At 45.1% G+C, this 24,831-nt stretch overlaps 2 protein-coding genes and 1 long non-coding RNA gene across 3 annotated transcripts in view; 2 read left to right on the top strand and 1 right to left on the bottom strand.

The window, feature by feature from the left end:
- Positions 1–8,976, top strand: part of MORN3 (MORN repeat containing 3) — a 15,842-nt gene extending 6,866 nt beyond the window's left edge. The window contains exons 2-6 of the mRNA XM_059484940.1: positions 730–885; positions 1,588–1,745; positions 3,162–3,321; positions 5,859–6,043; positions 8,329–8,976. Coding sequence (XP_059340923.1) covers positions 741–885; positions 1,588–1,745; positions 3,162–3,321; positions 5,859–6,043; positions 8,329–8,400 — 720 coding nt within the window. The 5' untranslated portion in view covers positions 730–740 and the 3' untranslated portion in view covers positions 8,401–8,976. The remainder of the gene's footprint in view (positions 1–729; positions 886–1,587; positions 1,746–3,161; positions 3,322–5,858; positions 6,044–8,328) is intronic.
- ORAI1 (ORAI calcium release-activated calcium modulator 1) lies at positions 8,895–19,882 on the bottom strand. The gene is made up of 2 exons (XM_059484941.1): positions 19,672–19,882; positions 8,895–12,172 (listed from the first exon to the last, which is right to left on the bottom strand). Exons 1-2 carry the CDS (start codon positions 19,783–19,785, stop codon positions 11,606–11,608), a joined length of 681 nt encoding a protein of 226 aa, XP_059340924.1. The 5' UTR covers positions 19,786–19,882; the 3' UTR covers positions 8,895–11,605.
- On the top strand, positions 19,564–24,831 carry LOC132081311 (uncharacterized). The gene is made up of 3 exons (XR_009419667.1): positions 19,564–19,734; positions 20,695–20,767; positions 23,103–24,831. It is a non-coding gene; the product is annotated as an uncharacterized LOC132081311 (long non-coding RNA).

Below are 24,831 nucleotides of genomic sequence, written 5' to 3'. Positions count from 1 at the left end.
TGTAGCTCGGCTCTTCTGCTTCTCCAGCGAGGGCAGGACAGGCTCAAGCCAGCAAAGAGTGGCACAGTGTCCTGAAAAAACCCAGCCATTGGCAAATATTGGCAAGACCCCCTTCTCCAGGAGCTGCAGCACTCAAAAGTGAGGGAGGAACTCAGCAGTTCTAGTGTATCGCTGGAGAAACATCCTCTGTGGTGGGCTGTGACTCCACCATACCGAGGGACAGATCCTGTCCTCGGTGTCCTCTAACCAAGACTCATTCTGAACACATAAGTACTTGTATTCGGCAGTGCTATCCTTCCAAATAGTAGTTTACCATTTCCCACAGCTGGAAAATGCAGAAGTGAGGTTGAACTCTAACAGTATTTTCTTAGTTAGAATTTCTAGCTTTTATTTCCTAGCAAGGACCTAGAGCACCTTTCTTTCTCCCTCTCCTCCCAAGGCCCAGGTTTTTCCCCCTGCCGGGCTCCCTGGTACCCGCAGCACAGGCGCAGCAAAATCACTCGAAATGGCTCAGTCCAGCGGATCAGGACAGAAGGGGGAGCCCAGGAGACAAAATCGGAGAGCATCCCACCCCGCCGGGCTCCAGCCCAGCTCTGGATGTTAACTTCAGTATCTTTAGTTGCCCCCTGTTTGTTGTATATCTGTGCATGGCTCACAAATACTGTTCTGCCTGTACCTGCCTTTGTACTTTCTAATTTATTGCTGCTAATAATTTGTTTTCTTCTCCAGATACCAGCAATATGCCCGTCATAAAGTACCCGAGGCTTAGAGACCCTCTCTTTTATGAATGGGACAGGAAAGCCCAGAAATGTGGATTAAGACACACAATATATGCTGTAAATGGGGATCAGTATACTGGAGAATGGCTGGACAACTTGAGACATGGTAAGATAGATAATTTTGAGAAAAAATAGCAACTTAGATGTTCTTACAAAGGTTCCTAGGGGTAGGAAGTGGTCAGTGGTTCTGTGTGCTCTGTATGCTCCTGGAAGAGCATTCATTCATGCAGGACTATATGTACACACAAACACACACACCCATATATATAAATATATATTTGATATATGTAATGCAAAAATGCAGAAACATTTCTAGTAGGTAACTTGAAGAGCTTTTGCATGCACTCAGGGGCAACTGCCCAAAATATCTCTACTACAGATGTTTAAAAATCCTTTCCAAGTAACAGCAAACTGAAGTCAGCTCCATGCACTGGGATGTACCCTGGCTGCACAGTCCCTGGAGCTCTCTTAGCTCCTGACTTGGTTCCAGGAATCTTAATTTATTCCCAAGATGTGGCAGGGGCTGCAGGGGACAGAGCAGGAGGAGACCCTGTCCAAGGCAGGAGCAGCCAGGGCAGGACAGACTTGTTTACAAGCAGTAAACTGAGGTTTGGAAAGATTTCTGCATTCAGCAGAGGCCACACCAGAAGCCCCTGATCAAGATTAACGATGGTTCCAACTTGGGAAGCTAAACTGAATCCCAGACATAAGCCTGACTTTGTGCCTGGGATGGAGCACAAGGGCAGCCCTGAGCACCCTCCTCCTAACCATGATGGTGTCCCTGTCACTCCTGTTGTTTGTTAAACAGGCAAAGGCACCCAGATTTGGAAGAGCACAGGAGCAATTTACAGCGGTGACTGGAAGTTTGGGAAGAGGGACGGTTATGGCGCATACAGCATTCTTGACCCAGAGACCAAGGAATACAAGAGGGTGTACACAGGCTGGTGGGAAAATGACAGAAGATGTGTAAGTGAGATTTTCTGCCAGCACTGAGGCAGTGGGACCCAAAACACGGGGAAGAGTTGAGTGCACGTGTGCAAGAAGATTACTTAAAATATTAACTTTCACAATACTGAGGCTGAATTGAATGGTCACGACTAAAAATCCAAGATTTGTATGGGAGTGCCATCTCCTTCCTGGAGAGGGATTCATCCCCAGCCATCTGCTGGTTACCAGGCTCAGCCCTGAGCTGCCACCAGCTGCCACAGAGCAGTGGTCACTGCTCAGACTCACCTGCAGCTTGGCCAAACACGATGGGAAGTTTGACATCCTGTCTCTTAATCCTCCCCACCCATCCCTTTCACTACTCTTGTCCTTGAACAAGTTAGAGGAGCCTGTATTATAAGCACTGCCAGAAAATGCACCTTCTTCTGGGAGTTTTACAGATAATAGGCAAATAACTTGAGTTCTTTTGGAAATTAGGCCTGCTGCATTAATCAGTCTTTCCTAAAAGGAACATAATGAGAAAGTCATCTGGTAGAAGTGACTGCAATGTAATGTGCAAAATCCTTGTAGGAACGTTTTTGGATCTGCCAATGGAAACCTTGTGTTTGTCTTTGTGTCTGCTCTTAAATCAAACTCATCTCCACCAATGCTTTTAATGGGCGTGTGGCTCCATGGCTCCTGTCTCTTGGAGGGAGCTGAGCTTCCCTTCCTGTTCTTTAAGGTTACATTCTCCATAATTGAGCTTTGGTGAAAGATTTATAATGACATCCAAATATCACTAGGATTGGGTTTTCTTCTTAAAAGTTTCCCCTTTTCATCCATGCAGTTTAATAAAATTAATACTCAGAAAAATCAGTTGTTTCCAGAACTGGTTTTATTATTTATTCAGAGAAAAAAGAACATTTTATTCCAATAGGAAAATGTGTTAGTGATATGGAAATGTTTCTTATTGGTATCACTCCTTGGCATAGGGGGTACCTCTGGACTTCTCCTAATGGCAAACATACATGTAAAACCAACAAGGGGAGGAGCTGCCCAGCCTGGGACACACTGAGCTGGAAACATCATCAGGGTTGAAGGACATGAAATCCCCTGTTGAAAGACACATCCTTTAATGCTGCCTATCCCCAGGCAGGTTTATATACTTGTAAAATCCACTTTTAGCTAAATATTAGCAGCAATCGTGCCAATAATAACACACTGAGATATAAACCCAAGGTTTTGTCAAGGGAATAAAACTGTTTGCCAAAAAAAAAATCCTGTACTACCACATCTCATTTCCTTCAACACGAGGACAGCCCCGGAGCTGGGCTGCCAGCAGCCATGTGTCAGAATAATAAATAAAGGAATATTCTATCAAAGTGATGTCCCAAAATTGAACACTGACCCCTTTCAATAGAGCAGCTCCTAACCAGCCATGTCTGTGCTGCTGTCCAGGGCCGGGGGACGTTCTTTTACCCCAACGGGGAGCTCTACGAGGGCGAGTGGAGCCACGGCGTGCGGAGCGGCTGGGGAAAGATGCACTACAAGGACGGCTCCACCTACGAGGGGCAGTGGCTGATGGATCAGCCCAACGGGCCGGGCCTGCTGCAGCTCCGTGAGTACCGACCACCCTCACTCACCCTGCCCCCTCCGAGCTGTCTGGGGTCGTGCTGCTCTCCGGGTGTCTCTGCCAGCCGGGTTTCTGTGCTATGCTGCAGCCTTGCAGCAGGACTGACACTGCCCCGTGTCATCCCTCCCCGCCTGGGCTGGAGCGGGAGGCAGCACGGGCTGAGCAAGGGCCGGCACTGCTCAAGCCCATGAGCCCACACGCATGAAAGCTTACTTTTACTGTGATTTACATTTAAATGACTGGGATGGTTCGGGTTAGAGATAATGTACTGTTGGGTCAGAGAAGAGCAAATCTCTCTTTTCAAGGCAGGCACTTTGCCAGACAGGCTTTCTAGCTCTGAATACCAAAGAAGAGTTCAGTTTTCAGCAGAGGAAAAAACCCACAGCAACATAGTTTTCTTTTTGAGCTCACTGCATCCCCTCTGTCTACTTCCGACAGTGGCTTGTGTTGAGTGAACACAGGGGTTTCATTAGTACACAATCCTTTTCCATAAATAACCCCAAGTACATCATGGATTGGGAATGTTAGGGCCAATCTCAGCATAAATACAGAAATTTTATTTTTTTTTCCTTATTTTCCTTGGAGTTTAACACATTTTCCTCCAAAGCAAACAATCCCAACAATCTCTGCAATACCAGGCATGGCATTCCAAGAACATCTGAATAAACATTATCTCCATATTATTATTCATCTATTCTATCTTTTTTTTGCTTGAAAGTGATCTCAAGGCTAGTAATTAGCTAAGCAAAGCAGCTGGGAGGAATGAGCCTGACCTTCTCTGCACACCACATGCATGACTGTGCTCCCTGCACTGCCTGGAAAGTCGCTTTGGACCGATGGCTCATCTGGATGAAATCAGCACCTGCTTCCAGGGGGAATCTTGCACTGATCTGCTGTGTTCCTGTCAAAGGCCCTGTTAGTTCTAAACTAACAGCCCCTGCAGGCTGAGCTGTGGCTGATACACCATTTCAGAGCTCACTTGCCTCCAGCCTAGCCTGCAACTGATTGTTAGCTGGATTCCTTTTGGTTAAAATTAGCCAGAGCAATTATTTCATACCCACAAGCTTAATGCATTCAGCTCAGCTGCTGGAAGTGCGCCCACGTGCCGGCAGCTTTGCCATGTGAAAGAAAAGGAGTTCTTCAGTGGAGGTCACGATGAGCTGCAGCTCAAGATTAAATTGCTTGTAGTGGCAGCATGCCCAGTGAGGGTGAGCTTGGCTGGGAGCATTGCACTGATCTGCTGCCTCTGCCACATCCATTCCCCAACAGCTTTGTACCAGAGCACTTCACATCCACAGGGATCGTGGTTCTGAGCAGCACAGCCTTGGGTGCTCTAGGAGGAGAGCAGATGGGAGCAGCCAGGCACCACAGTGCACTCAGGGTGTTCATTGCCCTCTCCTTGCAGCCAGGATTGTGGTTTTGGTGGTTTCTCACTTGGTGGCTGGAGTGCAGAAGCTGAGCTGCTGCCAGCCTGGACAAGGAGCTTGGTGTTGCAGATAAGCACAAAATCAGATCAGAGTTGCAGATAACCATCACCACAGCTCCAGCCTGTGAACCAGACCCTGCCTGAGCAGCCCAGCAGCCAAATTCTCCAGAAGCCTTTTGGGGTTTCCTCTCTTCCCTTACAGCATCCTGGCAGGCCCCAGTTATCTCTGCAGCACTGTGTGTAAGAAATCTCTATGGGTTTGGACTTAGAAACACTGTATGTAGGAAAAGGGGTGAGCAGAGGACTCCTAGTGACAGCAGGGTGGTCTGGACCTGTCCCAACCCCCAGCATCACCATGGGTATGATGCCCTTTCTCAACCAGCATCCATAGATGAGGCTGCTCTCTTCCCCTTGCAGCTCTGCTTTCCCTGTTAGTGATGGATGGGTGGATTCCTGGAGAGCAGCAGAGAGCCCAAAAAAAGCCTCTCTCACTCAACTTGCAGAAAAATGCCAAGAGAAGCAGTACAGCTGGAAAAACAGCCTGTAACTGACTGCCAGAACCGTTCAGACTCTTGCAGCAATTCTCACCCCGTAATTCATTGAGGAAAAACTTAACTAAAATTATTCTTTGAAATCAAGATTATTTTGACTGGACAGCAATCAGTGCTCTGTTCCTTGCCCAGACAAGCAAACCTCTTCAAGCCAGAGATCCTGTGTTGCAGTGACAAATCTGAAACTTGTGTCCTGTAATTTTTCATGTTGTGAAGGGTGACTCAGGGACCAGTCCCTTACCTTGAGCATACTGGCTCCTTGTGTCAGCAAAAAATTACTATCACTGTGAAAACAAAGCAGCTGAGCAGAGTCCTGGTTCCAAGTGAGCAAGGTGGGTTCCTTCTGCAGCATTTTCTCCCTCTGTGGCACAGCAAATGGAGCACTGCAAAATTAAAATGACACACAGCACCACAGCCACCTTGAAATTACTAAGAGGAGCCAAACACATGATCTTCTCTGCTGGTTTGCTCTGTTGATGATTTAATTTGTAACCCCTTAACACAATGGTGCAAATTTCAAGGTCTGTTCATGTATTTAATTGCAGCAAATGGAAATCGGTACGATGGAGGTTGGAAAGACGGCAAGAAACATGGCCCAGGGAAATTCTTCTACCCAGATAAGGGACAGCTGCTAGAAGGCATCTGGGTAGCAGATATACCAAAGTGTGGAGTTCTGGTTGAATTTGGCAGAGAAGAGGCTCCAGCCCCTCCTGAGCTTCCACTCCCAGAGGTAATTGCTTGGAAATGTTGGTGTTTGTATTAATCAGTGCTTGGGTCAGCTCTCCAGGCAGCATTTCACTTCTCAAGAGATTTCCCCCATGGGGTGTGTGCTCACAGTCTTTTGGCCAGCAGCATCCTAAATGGCCCCATAGGGACTAACAGCTCATGCAGCCTCTGCTGGAGCCTCCCACCTGCCTACATCTGAAAAAACACAGTTCCCATGCACCAGAACTGCTCAGAGACCTGGTGCAGCACAAAGGAAATGGGGACAATAGAGGCACAGACAATAGTGGGATTTGTGTCAAGACCAGATGATTTCACCAAGCCCAGCTGCTGAGGCTGAGCAGACCCTGCAGGGCCAACAGCAGCTCTTTCCCCAGGTCAGGGGCTCACCACAGTGCCCAGCAGCCCCGGGGGCACAGGGGTGTGTGCAGCTTCCCAGCTTGGCCCAAGGGGGGCAGATGGTGTCCTAGAGCCCACACCCTCTGCTCCTCTTTTCCCTCGACTGACACACACTGCAGAGGAAGAGCCAGGCCCTATCCCCACCCCAAGGACTTGGTGAGACACAAAGACACATTGGTGAGACACAAAGACACACTGGTGAGACACAAAGACACACTGGTGGGACACAGACACACTGGTGAGACACAAAGACACACTGGTGAGACACAAAGACACACTGGTGAGACACAAAGACACACTGGTGGGACACAGACACACTGGTGAGACACAAAGACACACTGGTGAGACACAAAGACACACTGGTGGGACACAGACACACTGGTGAGACACAAAGACACATTGGTGAGACACAAAGACACACTGGTGAGACACAAAGACACACTGGTGGGACACAGACACACTGGTGAGACACAAAGACACACTGGTGAGACACAAAGACACACTGGTGGGACACAGACACACTGGTGAGACACAAAGACACACTGGTGAGACACAAAGACACACTGGTGGGACACAGACACACTGGTGAGACACAAAGACACACTGGTGAGACACAAAGACACACTGGTGAGACACAGACACACTGGTGAGACACAAAGACACACTGGTGAGACACAAAGACACACTGGTGAGACACAGACACACTGGTGGGACACAAAGACACACTGGGCCTTCAGCCTGGCAGCCACTGGGTCCTTGCACAACACTTTGGTGGACAGGAGAGCCTGTCCCTAACTGTGCCCTTGGAGGAAGAGGAAATGGGAATCAGCAGTGAACAGATGTGAATCCAAGTGAGAGATGAGCCCTAAGAGTCTCAGCTTGAACCCTCATGGTGTGCAAACCACAGATGTGAAACAAAATGGTCAGTGCAGGATGGGCTGGGGCAGCTCCCCCTGAGTTAGAGGCAAGCAGAACCACCCTGGATAATCACAGGTCAGCACTGCCCCATGGCAGGTAGAGCCACCCACCTTCCTCTGCAACAGGGACAGGGCTGTTCAAAGTGACACCAGGCACATGCAGCCTTCCAAGGCTCACAGCTGTTACATCTTCATTGCCTCTATCTTTTCAAATCTGCTTTCTATAGCCAAAGGCCCTTTGAGCACAGTTTTGATGAACCAGTTAATCCTGTAAGTACCAGGCACACCCACAGCAGTGCGGAATAATAAACCCCAAATACCCACCAGAGAAAAACAATCTCTATTTTGCAAAAAGAGTGAAAGGAGCAGCACTTCTGTGGCTAAAAATATTTATTATATGTGGTTTGTCAAAGGTCACTGAGAAGAGCCTCAACAATCCAATAGCCTGGGATGAACTATTGGTACACTAAGGCAGGATGTGCAAGTCTGGCTGTTTATTTAACTCCCTGAAGACCAAGTGATGATCCAAATCTCTTCTGCTCTATAAGCAACAACAAAACATCAACTTATACTGCTGTTATTGTGCTTTCAATGGGTAGAGATCTGTTGATCTCAGAATATGAAGTAATTGATAAAAGGAGAAAAACTGAATTCAGGTTTTCATAAACTTTTGTCACCACCACCCCCTTTATTATAATTATAGGTGAGGCCTAACAGGCTGCAAATCAAAGCCACTTTTGCCCAAGAGTGTGTTTTGTTAAAGTCACTCACACAGCTATTTCAAGGAGATAAAGTGATGTTCAGCACACTAATAAAATTAGGGGAGTGTAGTTGTTTCTAAATAATTGAAAGGCTGCAATATGAGCTGAAGTCCTGATACGTGGGAGACTCAATAATGCTCAAGAAGTTAAGATCTATAAAACCTTAAGCTTCTTCAATTGCACTGCATAACTGATTTGTATTCTTTTTAATTTAGATTAAACTACAAGATCCAGCTGGTGTTTTAGCAGAGGCCCAGGCAATGTTTGATGACAGCCATAATGAATAACCAGATGCTGAAGAAAAAAAAAGAAAAATTCAAGAACATGATCCTGGGTTATTTATTCCTTGGAGTGTCAAACCCACCCCATCGTTTTGGTGTTGCAGGCTGCCTCACCCTTCCCTCAAGGCTGCTCAGGTACACTTCCCTCTGCAGTGGCTTTGCTCAGAAGCCTCCTCCCACCCCCATTAGTTTGGAAAAGAAATGGAAAAAAATTAATGGGGAAAACCCAAAAGACAAACACCAAAAGGATGGAAGAGAGGCAGAGTGACTCTTTGCTCAGCTCCTCTTATTGTTCCTGCTAAGAAATCACACTCCTGGTGGTTTCAAGGCCTTTGTTTTAGAGGAGGGTTTTAAAAGCATATAAAAAAGTACAATCAAGTAATTGTGTTCTCCACTCCCCCCAAACATAGCCCAATACACCTGTGACCCCAAATGCCTTTTGAAGTTACAACAGATCATGTTTCAATTAATAAGTATATTTTAGGCCTCTAGATAAAAAATAATCCACAACAATTGAGTATATTTTATTTCATGAAAGTATTTTATACCCAAATAAGTGACATACAATAACCAATGTTTAAAATTATTGAGGTAAATGCCTAACACCATAGTTAGTATAAATAAGGGATAAAAAATTTTAAGTGCACTCAATGTTTAGATCCATGTGTTTGTGCCTGGTTACTGCCTGGGTACACAGTGACAAAGGTACCCAAGGTGTAACTTTCATGACCATTTCCACAGGTGGAAAATGACAAAAACATACTTGATATCATGGCTTAAAGTGCAGAAAATAGTCAGAAAATTAGCTGTAATAACAGTGCCATTAGCTCAGAGCCTACCAGCTTGAGAAAACTAAAAATAACCATGTCCCACTAGCTTCTAATTCTGTGTGTCTTAAAACAACATGAAAATCCCATATTTCTTAGTCACTTTGTAAAAGATCCACAAATCAAAGAAAAATTCATCTACTTATACAGAACAGCAAGGAATTTTACAAAATAAATTCAGAAAACTGATTTTCTGGACTTCCATTTAGAACCATTTAACTTCTAAATACAAAATTTACAGAAAGAAGTACAATTTCTACACCTGACCATACCCTTCCAATCAGTTGGTCTGGTGTGAATACCAGGTCAGGTTTTCTTCATTTAGTGGGGGATTTTAGGGGCCTGTTTTCCCAAGACAGAACTGATAAAGTTCTGTCTTGAATGGGAAAATACATTTTGTGGTTTGGAATGCTGCTTCCTTATTGCCTTTACTAAAGCAATGCTTCCAGTGCTCCATGAACAAACACCTGTGAGTTTGTAGCTACAATCCTCACCATCAGATTTACATCAGGAATAGAATATATTTGAAGCATGTAATGGCAGAGCTGAGAAAATCCAGTTTGGCCTCTGTATGCCAGGACTTTCACTTCACAGGTGAGAACACCAAGTGGAAAGCTGCTTGTGAACCACAACTGCTGCTGAAAAAAACAGAGACCAGTAGGTTGTTTTGCCTTTTTTTTTTTTATAGTTATGTTTTTAGAATACAAAGGCACCACTGGTGACCTTGTCAACACTTTGCACTGCAGTGCTGCTGACGGGAGAGATCAGCTCCCATCTGCTTCAGCAGTAACCACACTGCACCTGAACTCCACAGGCACTTGGTGCAGATTGCAAATATGTTGGAATAACCTGAGCTGGAGCTTGGTGTGAGAGACCAGGTTCAGCCCAGGCTGTCAGGCACAGTTCACTGGACTGTCACAGTCCTCCTGTCTTATGGCAAAATCCCAGGGTTCTATTCCACAGGGATAGTTGTGACTAGTGATAGCTAAGTTTGTTTTTTTTTTTTTTCCCCTTTGGCTTGTCTCAATTTGTGTTCAAAAAACAGCTTTTACCCATGAAAGCCCAAAGCTACTCTACAGAAGAACTGTGCTCCAAAAAAATTCATCTCCTAGACATAGCCAGAATTACTGAAGCAGCCCAGGACAACTGCTGGAATCTTTCCTGGGCAAACCTCTTATCTAGGAGACCAAATGGAGGTTTTTGCTCAGAGGAAATGAACAACACAGTAGCCCTGCTGTCACAGAGGTGTCTGAAAGAAAGCAGCAGTATTAATTACAAATAACCTACTTTCATAAATAAATATACATCAAGTTGTCTTCCAGATCCTTTGGAAGCAAAAATGTATAATGAGTTATTAAATACAACACTTCAGCAAGGAGAACACTTTTCTAAACAAGGAAGACCAAGGCATAGCTAATTACTTGGGAATCCAACACAGAGAAAGCACCTTTTGCTGCTTGCTTCTGAAGATTTATTAAAAATATTTTTTTCAGTATAAAAGTATAAAATAATTACTACTTTGGCTTGGAAAAGAAACAGCAGTGGTTCTGATTTTCAAGCAAAAAAATTATCCAGTGATAATTTCCATCTAGTTCCTTCTTTTTAAAAAAGGATTCTTCAAAGAGAAACAGGCAAATCTATCTCTCCAGATAATATGTGCCAGCTCATGAGAACTTTAAAAAACAGTTATTGCTTTTATTTTCTTCCATGGAAGAGAAGAGTCGAGTCTCATTCCTACTCATGTGGCCACACCACATCGCAGTAAGTCTAGTCCTGGGTGTTTAGCAAGTTATAAAATGTGTAAGTGCCACGGCAAAAAGGCACTGGAGAAATCAGCAAAGTAATAATTACTTGGCAGCAAAACATACTGGGGAAAGTGCTGGGAAAGCTTTCACTCCTACCATCTGTCAGGCTTTCCAGGGAGAGCAGCGCTAGCGCTGAAACCGAGCGCTAATTGCTGCATGTCCCAAGTAATTTGTATCATGCCATGCAATATGGATAGGACAAGCAGTATCTTCTAGTAAATGCCAACATCAGATAAACAGAGAAAAAAAATCCACAACTTCTCTATCCATTCCTAACAAATACCCAAATGTACAATGTTATTTTCCATGTATTTATACAGCCACCATTCAGCACTAACGAGAAAGATGCGAGACAGTGTTCACAGGAGGAGGGCTGCACACGCAGTGCAATCACACCCCACCATCCATTCCTTCAGATAGCAAAACTTGTATGAAAGGAACATTTTTTCCCTCTCTAAAGGGTTAGAACAATATTTATAATTATTCTTTAAACAGTAATCAGCAGTTCAACCAGTTCATCCACAGGGAGTCACCATAAAGCAGAAGCAGAAGAGTGGGTTAATATTCTTAAGCACAGATTTACACAAAATTGGTGACAGCTGAGGTGACAGCATCACCTCTGTGATCCAGTTGATCCTGGAGCCGTGCAAATTCAGCAAGTTCATTGAGTTCCTGAAATTGCCTGTCTGTTTTGTGGCTCACCAGGGACCGGTAGAAGTGGACGGCAAACACAATGAAAATCAATCCAAAGGGCACCATGATGGACGTGGATGCAATGGCTGCTGCCTGCCCTGATGTGATGGTAGAACTGTTGCTCTGTGGGGTGTTGTCAGTTTTCTTCTTTAAAGGAAGGAACTTGACCCAGCACAGTAACACCACTTCTGCAAGAAAGAGCAAAGTCCCAATGACAGTGGAGAAGGCCCAGGCGAGCTCAATGTGCCGGTGCATGCGCTCGTGAGGAGATTCCTTGACAGAGTTGAGGTTATGCACATTGCTAACAGCCTCTATGTTTGGAAGGATGCAGGTACTTATCATGAGTGCAAAAAGGTGAACTGCAACGAGCACAGTAGTGCAGGCACTAAAGGCTATCAAGAGCCCCTGAGGATAGTCGTGGTCTGGGTCAAGCTGAACTTCCACCATAGCCACCTGAAAAGGAAGCGGGAGAGAGATGCAGTTACCTACAGCTTATATTATTTGACCATAGGTTATTCAAGGTTTGCACCATGTTTCTGGAAGATCATCTGATAAAAACAAAGTAAGTCTGTATTTACATTTCCTTCATGTCAATCTGCATCCTCTTCATTAGGTCCAAATTTAGGTCTGAGCTATCACTGTTTTCATACTTACTGTTCTGTTGTAGAGCAAACCCACAACCACCTTGCCACCTTCAGCTCAGGCCAGCAAAGCATCCTTGGACTTCCTAAGTGAAATATTTCTTCTTTTGTGTTATATTGGAGACACAGCTTTTGATCTTTACTTATGAAGTACTTGAAGTATCTGTGAAAGGCTCTGAAGGCAGGGGACTGCCTGAAACAACCTCGGTGGTCCTTTCTCCTTGGATGTTTGGGTTTAAGTTCTAAAGTGCAGAAACCTTTCATGAGAAAGATTCCCTTTCCATGGGGCTCTCAGCTATATTCTTTCACTCAAGTATTTAAATGCACTCTGGAACACAGATTCAAAATCTGAGTGTCCAAATGCCCATGGCAGCCAAGAAGCCTGTTGGAGGCTGGAGGAAAGGCATCTACAGAAAAGATAACACAATGCTCCCAGGCATCACTGCTCCCCCAAAGATGAGGCTACTCATGAAGATGTTCCAGCCCTCCACTACCACATGCAGCCATGACCTTCTTGTAACCTTAGATCTCGTGCATGCCTGTGCCTAAGGAGTACAAAAATCAGATTAAATAACAGCCCTAGGAAGCTCATAAAACCAGCTGGAATAATTCTGACAAATAAAATTAATTAGAATGCCTTTTAGCTGGTTTTAAAAGTGCCAGGTGGTTTTGTGCATATGTGCAATCGATAAGTGACATTAATTCCAACAGCTCTCCTAAAATGATCTTTCCTGATAAATTTGCCTTTGAGACAAAGGATAGTTCCAAAGAGGGAATAATGCACAAAGGTCCCTACATTCAGTGCTCTTTCTCAAAAAAACTCATTAAACAGACAAAATACAGGTAAAATGCAGAGGAAGAAACCTGACAGTAATCTGAAATATAAGCACATCAAGCAGATAGGAAGAAAGATCCATGGGTAATAGAGGTGCAGGGAGGCATGGAAACCAGGGCTCAAAGACAGCTGCAAAAGCAGCAGGAACATTCAACCCTCACTATTTTGCAAGAGCTGAGCCAAGCTAACCCAGTCCTGGATCCCACCTTACCCATGTTCCAGGACAGCAGAACTCTGAATCACCAATGCTCCCAATACATTAAGGCAACCCAGGGTTTTGCTCAGACGTGTTCCAACAGGCATTCGAGGCCATTTGCCAATTGTTTAATTCCTTTATTGAAAGCTTTTATTGCCATAAGCCTAACAACCCAGCCAACTAGCAAGCAGTTTCCAAGTGTTCTGAAATTATATTAATGCATATACAGTCCTTGCTCGAGGATTTAAAAATACCATTTTTCAGCTGTGGGAAACTTCATGATTGAGAGGATAAACATTTGCTTGTCAGGTCTCTGTTCTGCAGGATTGCTTGTTAAGTCTCACTGTACTCGTGGGATGTTGGGCTTCCTGTGTTTTTCACAGAACAATTGCAATCCTTCACCACTGAGGATTCATTTTCATACTTAAAGATTTTTCTTGTAAGTCTTCTGCTGTGCCTAGACTCAAAGCCATCCAGCATGACAAGACACTTTAATCCTTCATCCTAGTTCTGAGTATAACATAAACATGGCACTAAAGAGCTTCACGAGATGAAGACTTTATTTTATTTTAAGAACTGATTGTATTTAGTTTGCCAAACATTGAAGACATTTGATATTTCCATTTATCAACGCCTCCATACTAATGAAATCAAGCATCTGATTTTGAGCTCCTTGTGTTCATATCTGGCAGAGTAACCCCAGCCTGACCCATAAGCAAAAAATCAGTTCATGTTTTCTGTCTCCTCAAACTCTCAGCAAAGCTAACTTGGGAACTCTTTCAATGTAAACTAGCAGAAAAACTGCCAACTCTTTTCAACTCCGAGTTTCCTTCCTGAGCCAAGCTTGAGCCAGGCACCTAAAACAAAAAGTTTCATTTTTCACCATGAGGGCCTGTGCCTGTTTTCTAACAGAGACACAAAGTGTCAGAAGTTCTTCCCTCCTTTGTTCATGCTGCAATTTCAAAATAAACAGATCACAACTGCTCTTGTAAAGCAATACCTGCAGGAACAGGGCCCTGATGAGGTCACCTGATATGATCCAAATTCACACAAAGCCTGAACTCACAGGTACATGCCAACGTTGCAGGCAGGACATGTTCCTGCTCTGCTTGTTCAGAGGAGCTGCTCAGGGCAGGAACTGTCGTCAGTGGCTGCACACTTTCCAATACAACACTTCCAGCACTTTATCCTTCACCACTTTCAAAGCTTCTCTGAACACTTGCTGCAGATTTGACCGTGCAGCTGCTGAGCTGCAAGTGCCCTGCCTTGCTGCGTAATCACAGTGTAACATGGGCTGAAGACACCTCAAGAGGTCATCTGGGCTAATCCCTGCTTCAAAGAAGAGCTAACTTTAACTTCAGATCATCCTACAGATATGACTGACAGATTTACTACGGCTCTTGACAAAGCTGTACATCTGAAGTACAGCTTCTTGACAAAACTAAAGGACTCATGACATCAGGACACAAGACTGAATCTCTCATAAGCCTAAAAAGGGTGGGCATTCAGATGTTTTGAGAAGATAACTGAATTTTGGCACATAACTCTGTTAAGCCTTTAACAGTCCTGGATTTCAGAGTCACAGCAGCCTGATTACAACCATATTGCAGGAAAACTAACAATTTGCCCTCTAGAAAAATCTGCACTTCAACTTCTATTCAAGTTCAGTATACTGACCAAGTTCATTTCACTTACTTATTCATAAGGCTCCCATGTCTTATTAGACCAGAGGGGCTTAAATAAAGCCCCTGCTCTTAAATTAAAATCACAGGCTTACATCTTTTTCAGATCAGTAGACAGTGCTGTAGAGAAAAGGAAACAAAATGCCTTATCTCAAGTAAATCTGTATTATCTATGAGCTATTATTTATCATTTACTTCCTTCCCTTCCCCACAAAGATGCCTCTGAGCTCAGGCTGGTGGGAATATAACCCTGAACTGGGACTGCTTCTTGTACAGTCTAGCACATCAGGAATGGCTAAAAAGAAAGCTGTGTTGATCAAACATCACAACTGCATTTTTGAGGCCCATCCATCATTGCTTGGCTATGGGTGGGACCCCAGAGGAAACTCAATAATGAGCTGAGTGTCAGAGCATCACTGGGAATCAGCTCCTCTGGCTGGCTCCCTGTTCTCCTGACAGTACAATTCACTCCAGAGACAGAGGCACAGAGCCAGGCTCTCACAGACTGTCTGCACCATTCATAAAGGGTTATAAACAACTCATACAGAGGCTCTGTATGAGCCAGAAGAACTCACCGGAAATTAAAAGCAGATAAGTCAAAATAATGATCTTATTTACTGGTTTCATACAGAAGGGAAACTAAGCATCATTCATCCATTAGTGCAGGATTTTGACTCTGCAGATTATTGTTTGCTGCAGAATGGCAAAACACATTAATATTTGCTGATGCTGACACTGGAATACAAATACAGGATCTCACTTTATTTTGCTAGCAAACATGAAAAGGCAATACCTGTGTGATTGGAGCAAATGCATCTTGAGGAGGTAATTCTTCTACACAGTGTAACTTACAGCAAATCCATTTAGTAAATGCAAGTTCAGATTATCCAGAGGCTCAGTATCCTCTTTACATCCTCCAAACTACAGCAGCCACCCACAGCTGCTCCAAGGCAGAGCAGCAGGAGCCCAAACACTCCATACTGCCTGCCTTGCTCAACTATAACAGAGACAGGGATGGTAAAGGAGGCACAAAACTTCCATTTTGTCACTGGAACAGAAGAAACCTTTTGCATGGGGAAGATTCTCCAGCACAGCTGTAACCTGTAAGTGCAGCAGTGTTACAGAAGGTTAAGTGGAAGCAGAAGCCACAAAACTGGGCCTGTAACTCTTCCCTGCAGGTTACAAAATGCCGTTGTTTCATGCTATTCTACCAGCAATCAGCTAAATACCACTTAATAACTTCTACAGAGACTGTTTTAGAATTTAGAACAGCCAAGTGACCTTTACTAGACAAAGACACCTGTACAGCTGACACCAGTGGCCCCAGGTCACACCTACCCTTATCTCAGCACCAACTGTTTTTATGGAAATCAATTTCATAAATACTTATCTCTGCAGTCAGTCTTCTGCAGAACATGACTGAAGCTGTCTTCAGGAGACCATACTGGCCATATTTCAAAGGCAAGAGTTGACAGTTCTTTGATGATAGTCAATACTTGAAGCATATCTACCCCATCTAGACAAAGCCCAACCAGCTTGGACCATAGAGGTATTTAAAAGAAAACAGCTTGCTGGTAAATATCAACCTCTGAATCCTACATATAAGGAAGCCAACCACAGTGTATAATTCAGTCCCATAGTTCTGACTCAGTTATTTCCACACAGCTGTTAATTGGTGGCAGGAGGAGATGTGGAGTTCTCTGGTTTTATAACTAGTGGCATTTAACAACTTTCCTATGGTTTCTGATTCCCATATTGTACAATTGTCATGCTACTGTGTTATGCATCCTTGGTGACAAAATGATGCCAACAAGTCAGAATAACTGTTCAGACAAAAATAACCTGCCAGCAGGCTCTTCACTGTAAAAAATAAAAACAGATAAGGCCAAGCATGAGAGGCAAGATCATGCAACAATATCTGGGTTATAATACAGAAGTGAGAAATATCTGATGCCCCCACCAGTGTATGGAATGAATCCTCCATTCTTTAATGCACTACACATCCCCTACAATCTACAATTTCTTTCTCTACCTCTAACAGTTTGGGGGATTGATACTACTAGCTGGCTCCATAAACTGGAAAAGTGTACTAAATGAGGTTATAAACTTTATGGATTTTCCCTCAGACATACGGCACTGGATGATAGCATCCATGGAAACCTGAGTGAAGGAAATACTCAGGTTCACTGGGGGAGCTCAGCTCTCACATCAGTTGCCATCACCAGGCCCTGCAACTGTTTCTGAAGCTCACACACGGTAGCAAATCCTGATGTGAAGCTCTGAAGCAAAACTTATTGTAAAACAGGTTTTTAATCTTCTCTCAGGAAACATAACACTTCAGGATTTGAAACCTGCTGAGTGTTTCACACTGCACCTCAGTGACCCCAGCAATGCCTTTGGCATGCCTCATTCCAGCAGGGCACATCACCAATCCTGAGGGAATCAACCTTGCAAAATGGCTGCAGCTAGACATAAAAATAGTCCATGGAAAGGGAGCAGTTCAACGGAGATAAACTCAGCTTCTACTCCAGGATGCAAGCACTCTTTAATCAAAGAGCAAGGATCAATGGGGCTGGCATGGAAACCAGCGCGTTCCTCCTCTGACAATTCCCCAATTCACTGGGTGGTCCTGGATGTGTCACTTAAGCTCTTTCTTCCTTGCCTGATAAGGAAAGGAGAGGAACAATGACCCTTCATTTCTGTTGCCAGCTCTGATCCAAGCCTAGAATGTATTTCAGCAGTTCGAATATCAGGTGCCAAAGAACTGCAGTCAGTAAACAATGCACAGGGTGACAGAACAGCCCAGTTTTTCGAGGCAGAGGAACAACTCTAAAAGATCAGCAAAGTTTTAAAAAGACATCTAAAAATACTTGAAAGTTAACTCAGCTCTTCTGAACCAAGATTAGGAAGTCTTAGCTGGAGGACTGGGACTAGGTCTGTCAGTGCAAAAGCAAAGACACTACGGGTGGATTTCCATGCTGAACTTATTAAAGGAAGAAAAATAAGTGGATTTTTCTCTTTGGAAAAACTTAAATATGAACGTTTACATGTAACATTCCTGGCAATTAGGGATTTTCTTACTTGGAACGAATTTCCAGAAATACCTTAAGCAACAAATTCATAAGCAGCAGCTTTCAACAGCAGGAGACTGAACCCCTGGAATTCTAGAGAACTGAATTAAGGAACAAGTAGAAGCCTCACCTCATACCTCCACGGATTTTGAGTCCTCATACCGTATAGTTAGAGAAAAACCAAAGAATTCAAGACGTTAAGTATGACCTTAAACCTACAGCATTTACATTGAGATGCGACCTCCCTTAGAGGAAAATTTATAAACCCCAACAAACAGATTTTTCCCCACGTTCTCTCTCGATGTAAAGAGCTGACTCAAGCAGCCACAAACCGCTCCGAGAGGCAGAACGGGAGCTCAGCAAGGAGAAGCCACGATCCGAGCGGCGTGTGAGCTGCAGCCGGGTGCGCTCCCCGAGGAGAAGCGCGACCAGAGCCGCCCGTCAGTCACGGGCAGCGCTCCGCCGCCTCCCCGGAGCTGCGCGCTGTTTTTAGCCGGTGAAGGAGGACACTGACATTTATTTGACCGTCAGCAGGCTGCTGTGTTTTCCAACAGCATCATTGGAACAATGGCTCTGGAAAGGAGCAGATTTAACCGCTGAAAATACTCGGTTTGTTAACAGCGCGGCAAAAAAAATCAAAATAAAGTAAGTCAGAGGAGTGAAATAGCGAATTTATGAACCGTGAGGCATTTTTAACAGCTGAATAAGGGGGCTGAGGGCAGTTTGCAGCTTTGCATGTCAGATGTCTGGGCAGATGAGGAAGTCTGTGAGTTACTGTATTTCAAATTATTCGGAACTTTCGCATGTGACATAATTCGGGTAACTAGACTGCGCTTCACATCAAACTCGAAAGAAAACACTTACGAATAAAAGTGTTTCTAAACAACGCACAAAATTCCAAACCAAGTAAAATCAAGTTTTCCTTAAACAAAAACTAGAAACCTCGCAACTGCAAAGGACTGATGATGGATGAGCCTGAGCGGCACCACAAACTTTAATCGGCTGTTATTTCTTGGTTTATTTAAAAGCAGCTGCAGCGCAACAGCTGCCCCTGCCCTCGCTGGGAGAGGAGCGGGATGGAAACCCCGCAAGCGGAGCAGCGTGCGGGGCTCCGTGCGCGGCCCTCGGCTCCCGGCACCGGAACACGGCGCGGTGACCGCGCACCCGGCGAGCTGCCCACGGCACACGCGGCTTCTGCGGTCCCGAGCATCCTCCACGGGCTAAACACGTAACAATCAACTAAATCTTGCATTATCTGGCGGAGATAAAAGCCAAGAGGCGGCTCTGAGCTCGTGCCAGGACGCGCTCCAAAACAAACGCGCTACCGAAGCTGCCGAGCTGCCGGGAGCGCTGCGCGGGGCGGGCCGGGCGCTCCGGGGCGGCGGCAGCAGCAGCGCCCGCCCCGCTCCCCGCCGGGCCCGGGCCCCCCGTGCTCACCGCAGCACGCTCCGGCGGGAGAAGCAGAAGCGGCGAGAGCGCTCCCGGCCCGTGGCACCCCCCGCCCGCCGCGCCAGGCCGGGCGCTCACCATGGCGAAGCCGGAGAGCAGCGCGGAGGTGCGGCTGGAGGCTTTCAGCTTGGCTCGGCTCAGGTAGAGCTTCCGCCAGGACAGCGCCTGCATCGAGTGCTCGTTCAGGCTCATGGGCTCGGGGCGGAGGAGCGGAGCGGAGCGAGGCGGAGCGGGGCCGGCGGGCGGTGGCGGCGCTTTCCGGCGGAGCGGGCCCGGCCGCGCTAACACCCCATGGCGGCAGCGCGGCTCTGCCGCCCCGGGGCCGCGCCCGCCGCGCGCCCCGCGAGCCTGCGCGCCCCGCCCCGGGCCCGCCCCGCCGCCTCCCATTGGTCCGCGCCGCCAGGCCCCGCCCTCGGCCCCGCCCCGCCGCTTCCCGGCAGCCCCGAGCCTCAGCCCGGGCGGGCGCTGTGCCCCGTGCGCCACCCGCCGCCAGGGGGCGCCACGCCGGGAGAGCCGCGGGCCCTGAGGGCGCTGAGGGCCCGGCGGGGCTGTGGGGCCGAACCCCGCCCGAGCCCCTCCCCGAGCCCCCGCCCGAGACCCCGCCGCGTTCCCCGGGTGAGCAGCTCGGCCCGAGTGCCGCTGACAGGAATCTGCAGTTTCCGGTGGGTTTGTGCCCCTCAGCCCAGTGCCCGAGCCCCTGCGCTCCCCAGGGCGGACCCGATCCCTCAGAACGTCCCTCAGAACAAAGCACAAAGCTCTGCCTCAACCTCTTCCTTCTGTAGTGCCCCGTCCTAAAATGCTTCAACATCCAACCTACACCTGTCCAGACCGGACACAACAGGCGGATCCAGACCGGTTAGAACAACCACCCTCTCTTCTAATTAAAACTGCCCCAGCTAACCCTTTGTCACGCAGTTCAGGTTTTTCACAACATTTCGTAGGCCCAGAGCTCTTGATAAGCCTGCCTTTATCAGCAAGCACTTGATAAGGTTGATTAAGCAGAACATTTCAACACCTACACATGCCAGTGTTGAAAGATTTTTTATTACCAGGTTCACATACACACTGTAAACCATAATTCATTTTTTCTGTGTTTTTCAGAGGGAAAATTGAGGCATAGAGCAGAACTCCCTGGTGAATGCTTGGCAGAGTTCTGGAGGTGATTTCTGAAAAGGTGAGGTAATACATTGCTTGTGCCACATCACATTTGTGCATCAGGAGACTTAAGGGATATGTAAGAAACAAACCTGTTGCTATCAATTTGAATTCAAGAAAAATAGGACTTTAACAATATAAATAATACTCGACAAGGATACTTTTACTATTAAGAGGCACATGGAGGGTCACCTAGGAGATGAATCCACGCTGGTTCCATTAGCAATCAAAAGCATCGTTAGTTTGTATTGTTTTGATATTTTCCACCTTATTTACAAGTAGGAAAATCACGGCATATTGTCTTTAACATTTTTGCTTTGTTCTTCACACCTTTCTGATTTGCAAGATCTTTCACTTCCTTAAGCACAACAAAGGAACGACAATCGATACCAACAAGGTCACTTGATGCTTTTCATGTACAAGGCATTCTTTTTAAAAAGATGTAGTGAAAACATTCAAGAAAAATAATCGTAAGGATTTGAAGTCTTCAGAGGCATTGCCTGTACCACGTAGATTTGATCTCATTCCTTCTCAGGAAATAAACACAGCCCTCTTGTTATAAACAACTTCGGGTGAGATTTTTATCTACAGGGGCATTAAAACACCTCAGTAGAAGAATGAGTTTGACTTTGTCTTTCCATAAAAGCCTCTGCTTTTATCACAGACTCCACAGAATTTTGGCCACAATCTTTCTCTTTTTTCTCTCTACTGCTGTGTAGGATCCATTTGAGTGGAAGTCCAGCATAAGTTAAAATTTGGCAGTGTTAGGTTTGTGGTTAGACTTGATCATCCTAAATTCTTTCCCAACTTAAATGAGTCTGTGATTATAAAACACTACTCTTTCTTTGGTGTTCTTTAATTATTAACCCCCTCCTCAAAAAAAACAGAACAGACCACCCCACAATCAACATTCTCTATGTCTCCCACTGGTGCCTGAGGCTAAGAGCAAACCAATTGGGATTTATCATTTTTTTATCACTTTTTTCTTGCGAGATATGATAACCCTCAAAAACAGTAACTAGAACTTCCTCCACATCTCAGAAAAACATTTAAGTCTCTATCCTCTGGAATTATATACTTAAAAATATTTTGCATTGCTGCTCGTAAGCTATGACCAATGTTTATGTACATGTACATAACCAGTGTGGATTGTTCACTATTTCTTCTTGTTTCTGTGCAAAATTATGGTTGAACTGTCACATCATGAGGGAGTACCACTGCACTAGGTCTTGACCTGTTCCCTAAAATCAGATTTCTCTAAAAAAAGAACCACCTGCAAGAGACATACATCTGACAAGGATTCGAGTGTCTTTCTAAATAATTGTATTAAAACAGACTCTTTGAACTCACTGTTCCTCTATTTTCCTGTCCATCACTCTTATTCCTATTTATTGGAAAGGGCTTTAAAAGATACAACAACATTAAACACTGAGGTTCTGCTGAGTCTGTATTTCATTCAGAGAAACAGTATGAAAAGGACCTGGAGAATCAGCAAAGGCATTTCATCTCATGCCCTTTTCCAAACCAGACCCATGTGTCATTTTGAGATTCCAAGCCTCAGTGTTGTAGCTTTGAAATAAACATTCCTTTCCTGTAAGATAGAAAAGAAAAATGAATTTGTTAAACAGAAAAAATGCATTAAGGATCAACATGAGGACCACAGCACTGCACCTTTTCCCTCTGTCCATTTTACAGCTCCATCTGAGGGACAAACTAAACAGGATAAATTATTTCCAGCTCTATCACTCATTATGACACACCTCTACACTGCCACTCCGGAGTGAGCTGAAACTAAAAGAGTCAGCCATGCTTAATTAACTCTTAGAAATGCTTCAGGGAGTTCTTCTGAAGTCCCGCCGGGGCTCAGGGCCGAGGTTTGCTGTCACCTGTGACCCGTGCAATTGCAGAAGGCCACCAAAAGGGTGTGTCCTGCCCTCTCCCTTCATCTCAGCCCTCTGCAGCCTGTGCATCGCGCCGATCAAATGGCTGCAGAACTTCACTGGATTGTCCTGATGAAATATTATTTTGTTTTTCTTAATGGCTGAGTTTGCTGCCGGATCGGGTCACTGCACTGACTGTCCCCGTGGCTGCAGCACCACCAGACCCAAAGCAGGAGAAGTGAGGGATGTACATGCAGGAGAAAGGGAACGGGCCCTTTCAGCAGCAGGCTGTTATTACCCCTAATTAGAGGTAATGTCAACCCGTTCTCTGGATCATTTATGCATGAACACAATCGGAGCAGGTGGCAGAAGTCCAAGTTTCTTTCCAGAAAGCCCTGAGAAATCTGTACACTGTCACAAGGATACTCACAGTTCTTTTTTTCTGCTAAAAATGTACTTCTGTATTTTCTGTAGGAGGCTGAATGGGCTGGCTGAGTACCCTGTGATTAATGTGATCCGGTGCTGAGCACACCGAGGTGCTGCCCTGGCAGAGCAGCTTTGCTAGAACGGATCTCCAGCTTCTCATGCAAATCAGCACTTCCATTTGTTCCTGTTACTGCACCCAACCAAATCAAGCCACCACAAAGTGGAAGTCATGGTAGATCTGCATTAAAAACAACACATTTCAACTTGCAAAGGCAAATACAAATTTGCCAGCAGTCCCAGGGAGGTTAAGGGAAACATCTTTGCAAATCTCATCTGCAGCAGAGCTTAACATTTAGTTGATGGAATTTCTGCAGGGGAAAGATTTTGATCTACCATGTCTAGAAAAATTGTATTTCAGCTTCCTTCATAAAACAGAGAAATACTTAAATATCTCATCTTCCATCCTAACTCAAGGTAAAGAAAGTACAGAATGGTAGATCTTACAGGATAAGCACTGTTTGAAAAAATGGTTTAAGATCAGTCCAGTCCATTCTGTGCAATGGGAACTAACTGTTCTGAAGTTCAATGGGGTGAAATGATCCCATGCCTTCATAGAGCCTTCCCCAGCAGAGAACTTCAGCTCTGGTTTCAGCATGAGCCCTGCAGTACAACATTAATTAAATGACAGCTCCCAGTTCCGAGCTAACGAGGTCAGGATCCAGCGCCTTGGCATGATTAGATCTTAAATAATTTAAGCTACATTAACATCCAGCAAAAAAAAAGTTTTAGTGTTTTTTTCAGAGTTCAGCCCAGCCACTTTCTCAGTGACCACCACTCCCTTTCCACAGCTGATGCTGTGGTTTTGACACTACATCACAGTGTCAGAAAAGCAGAGCATTTTGATGTGTTTTTCCCATATTTCTGACTGTGAAGAAGGCCAGGCTTGTGTCAGCCCTGGGATGTCCCATCCAGGCACTGCCTGAAGGGGCCCAGCTCTGGGCACTGTTGGAAAACAGTGCCATGATCTGCTCAGAGGAAAACCAGCCCCAACGCTCACCAGCCAGCACTAAGCATGGGAATTTAATATTTATTCTAAATGTTTTTATCCTGTCTAATGCAGCTGTGGATATGGATAGTCTCATCGTCCACAACCTACACATTTCCCCTCCCCTTTTTTTTCCCTAGTTCTTTTAAGTTTGGGATAAGTTTTTTGTTATTGACACAGATTATTTCCATGGTATAATGAACTGTAGCTGAGTAGGTATAATTTCTGTCTTAAAACAAGCTTTAAAAAGTGTCTTCTATTTTTGGAGATCTATAGATAGAAACTGTGTTGTTTCTGAAACATTTACTTCCACACTTCCATAATGTGCTCTGATGTTTCCAGGTGTATGTGATGGATACAGCCTTGGTGGGTTTGCTTGATACACCAAGAGTCTCAGATTGTCCATGTCCAAAAAAAATATTTAGAAAAATGAGTTGATTTTCTTTTATGTCTCTGTTCTGTCTCTTTTGGTAGACTTTTGCAGCATGGATGGATGATGTGTTTTTTGTCTGATGATTCTCTAGTAACATCCATTTATCTTGTATTCTGACCTCAATCCTACAGATGTACACATGTATTTAATTTTAAGATTGAGTAATCTTGGCTGAAAGGTCGAGATATGTATATATCTCCTCAGGATTATGGATTAATAATGCACTTGCTCCAACAGACATCTGGAATCCACACTTCAATATATAGCCTATAAAACACTTCCATACCATAATAAAGTTC

This window comes from Ammospiza nelsoni, chromosome 18, assembly GCF_027579445.1.
Source record: "Ammospiza nelsoni isolate bAmmNel1 chromosome 18, bAmmNel1.pri, whole genome shotgun sequence".
Classification (NCBI taxonomy): Eukaryota; Metazoa; Chordata; class Aves; order Passeriformes; family Passerellidae; genus Ammospiza; species Ammospiza nelsoni.
Note: the sequence above shows the minus strand (reverse complement) of the source record. Positions and strands in the feature narration are given on the sequence as shown.

Bases quoted from the DNA above. Each gene is read 5' to 3' on its own strand.
- ORAI1 (XM_059484941.1), bottom strand. From the start codon at position 19,785: ATGAGCCTGAACGAGCACTCGATGCAGGCGCTGTCCTGGCGGAAGCTC. The intron at 12,173-19,671 runs GTGAGCGCCCGG...CTTCCTTTTCAG, and splicing joins TGCTCTCCGGCTTCGCCATG to GTGGCTATGGTGGAAGTTCA.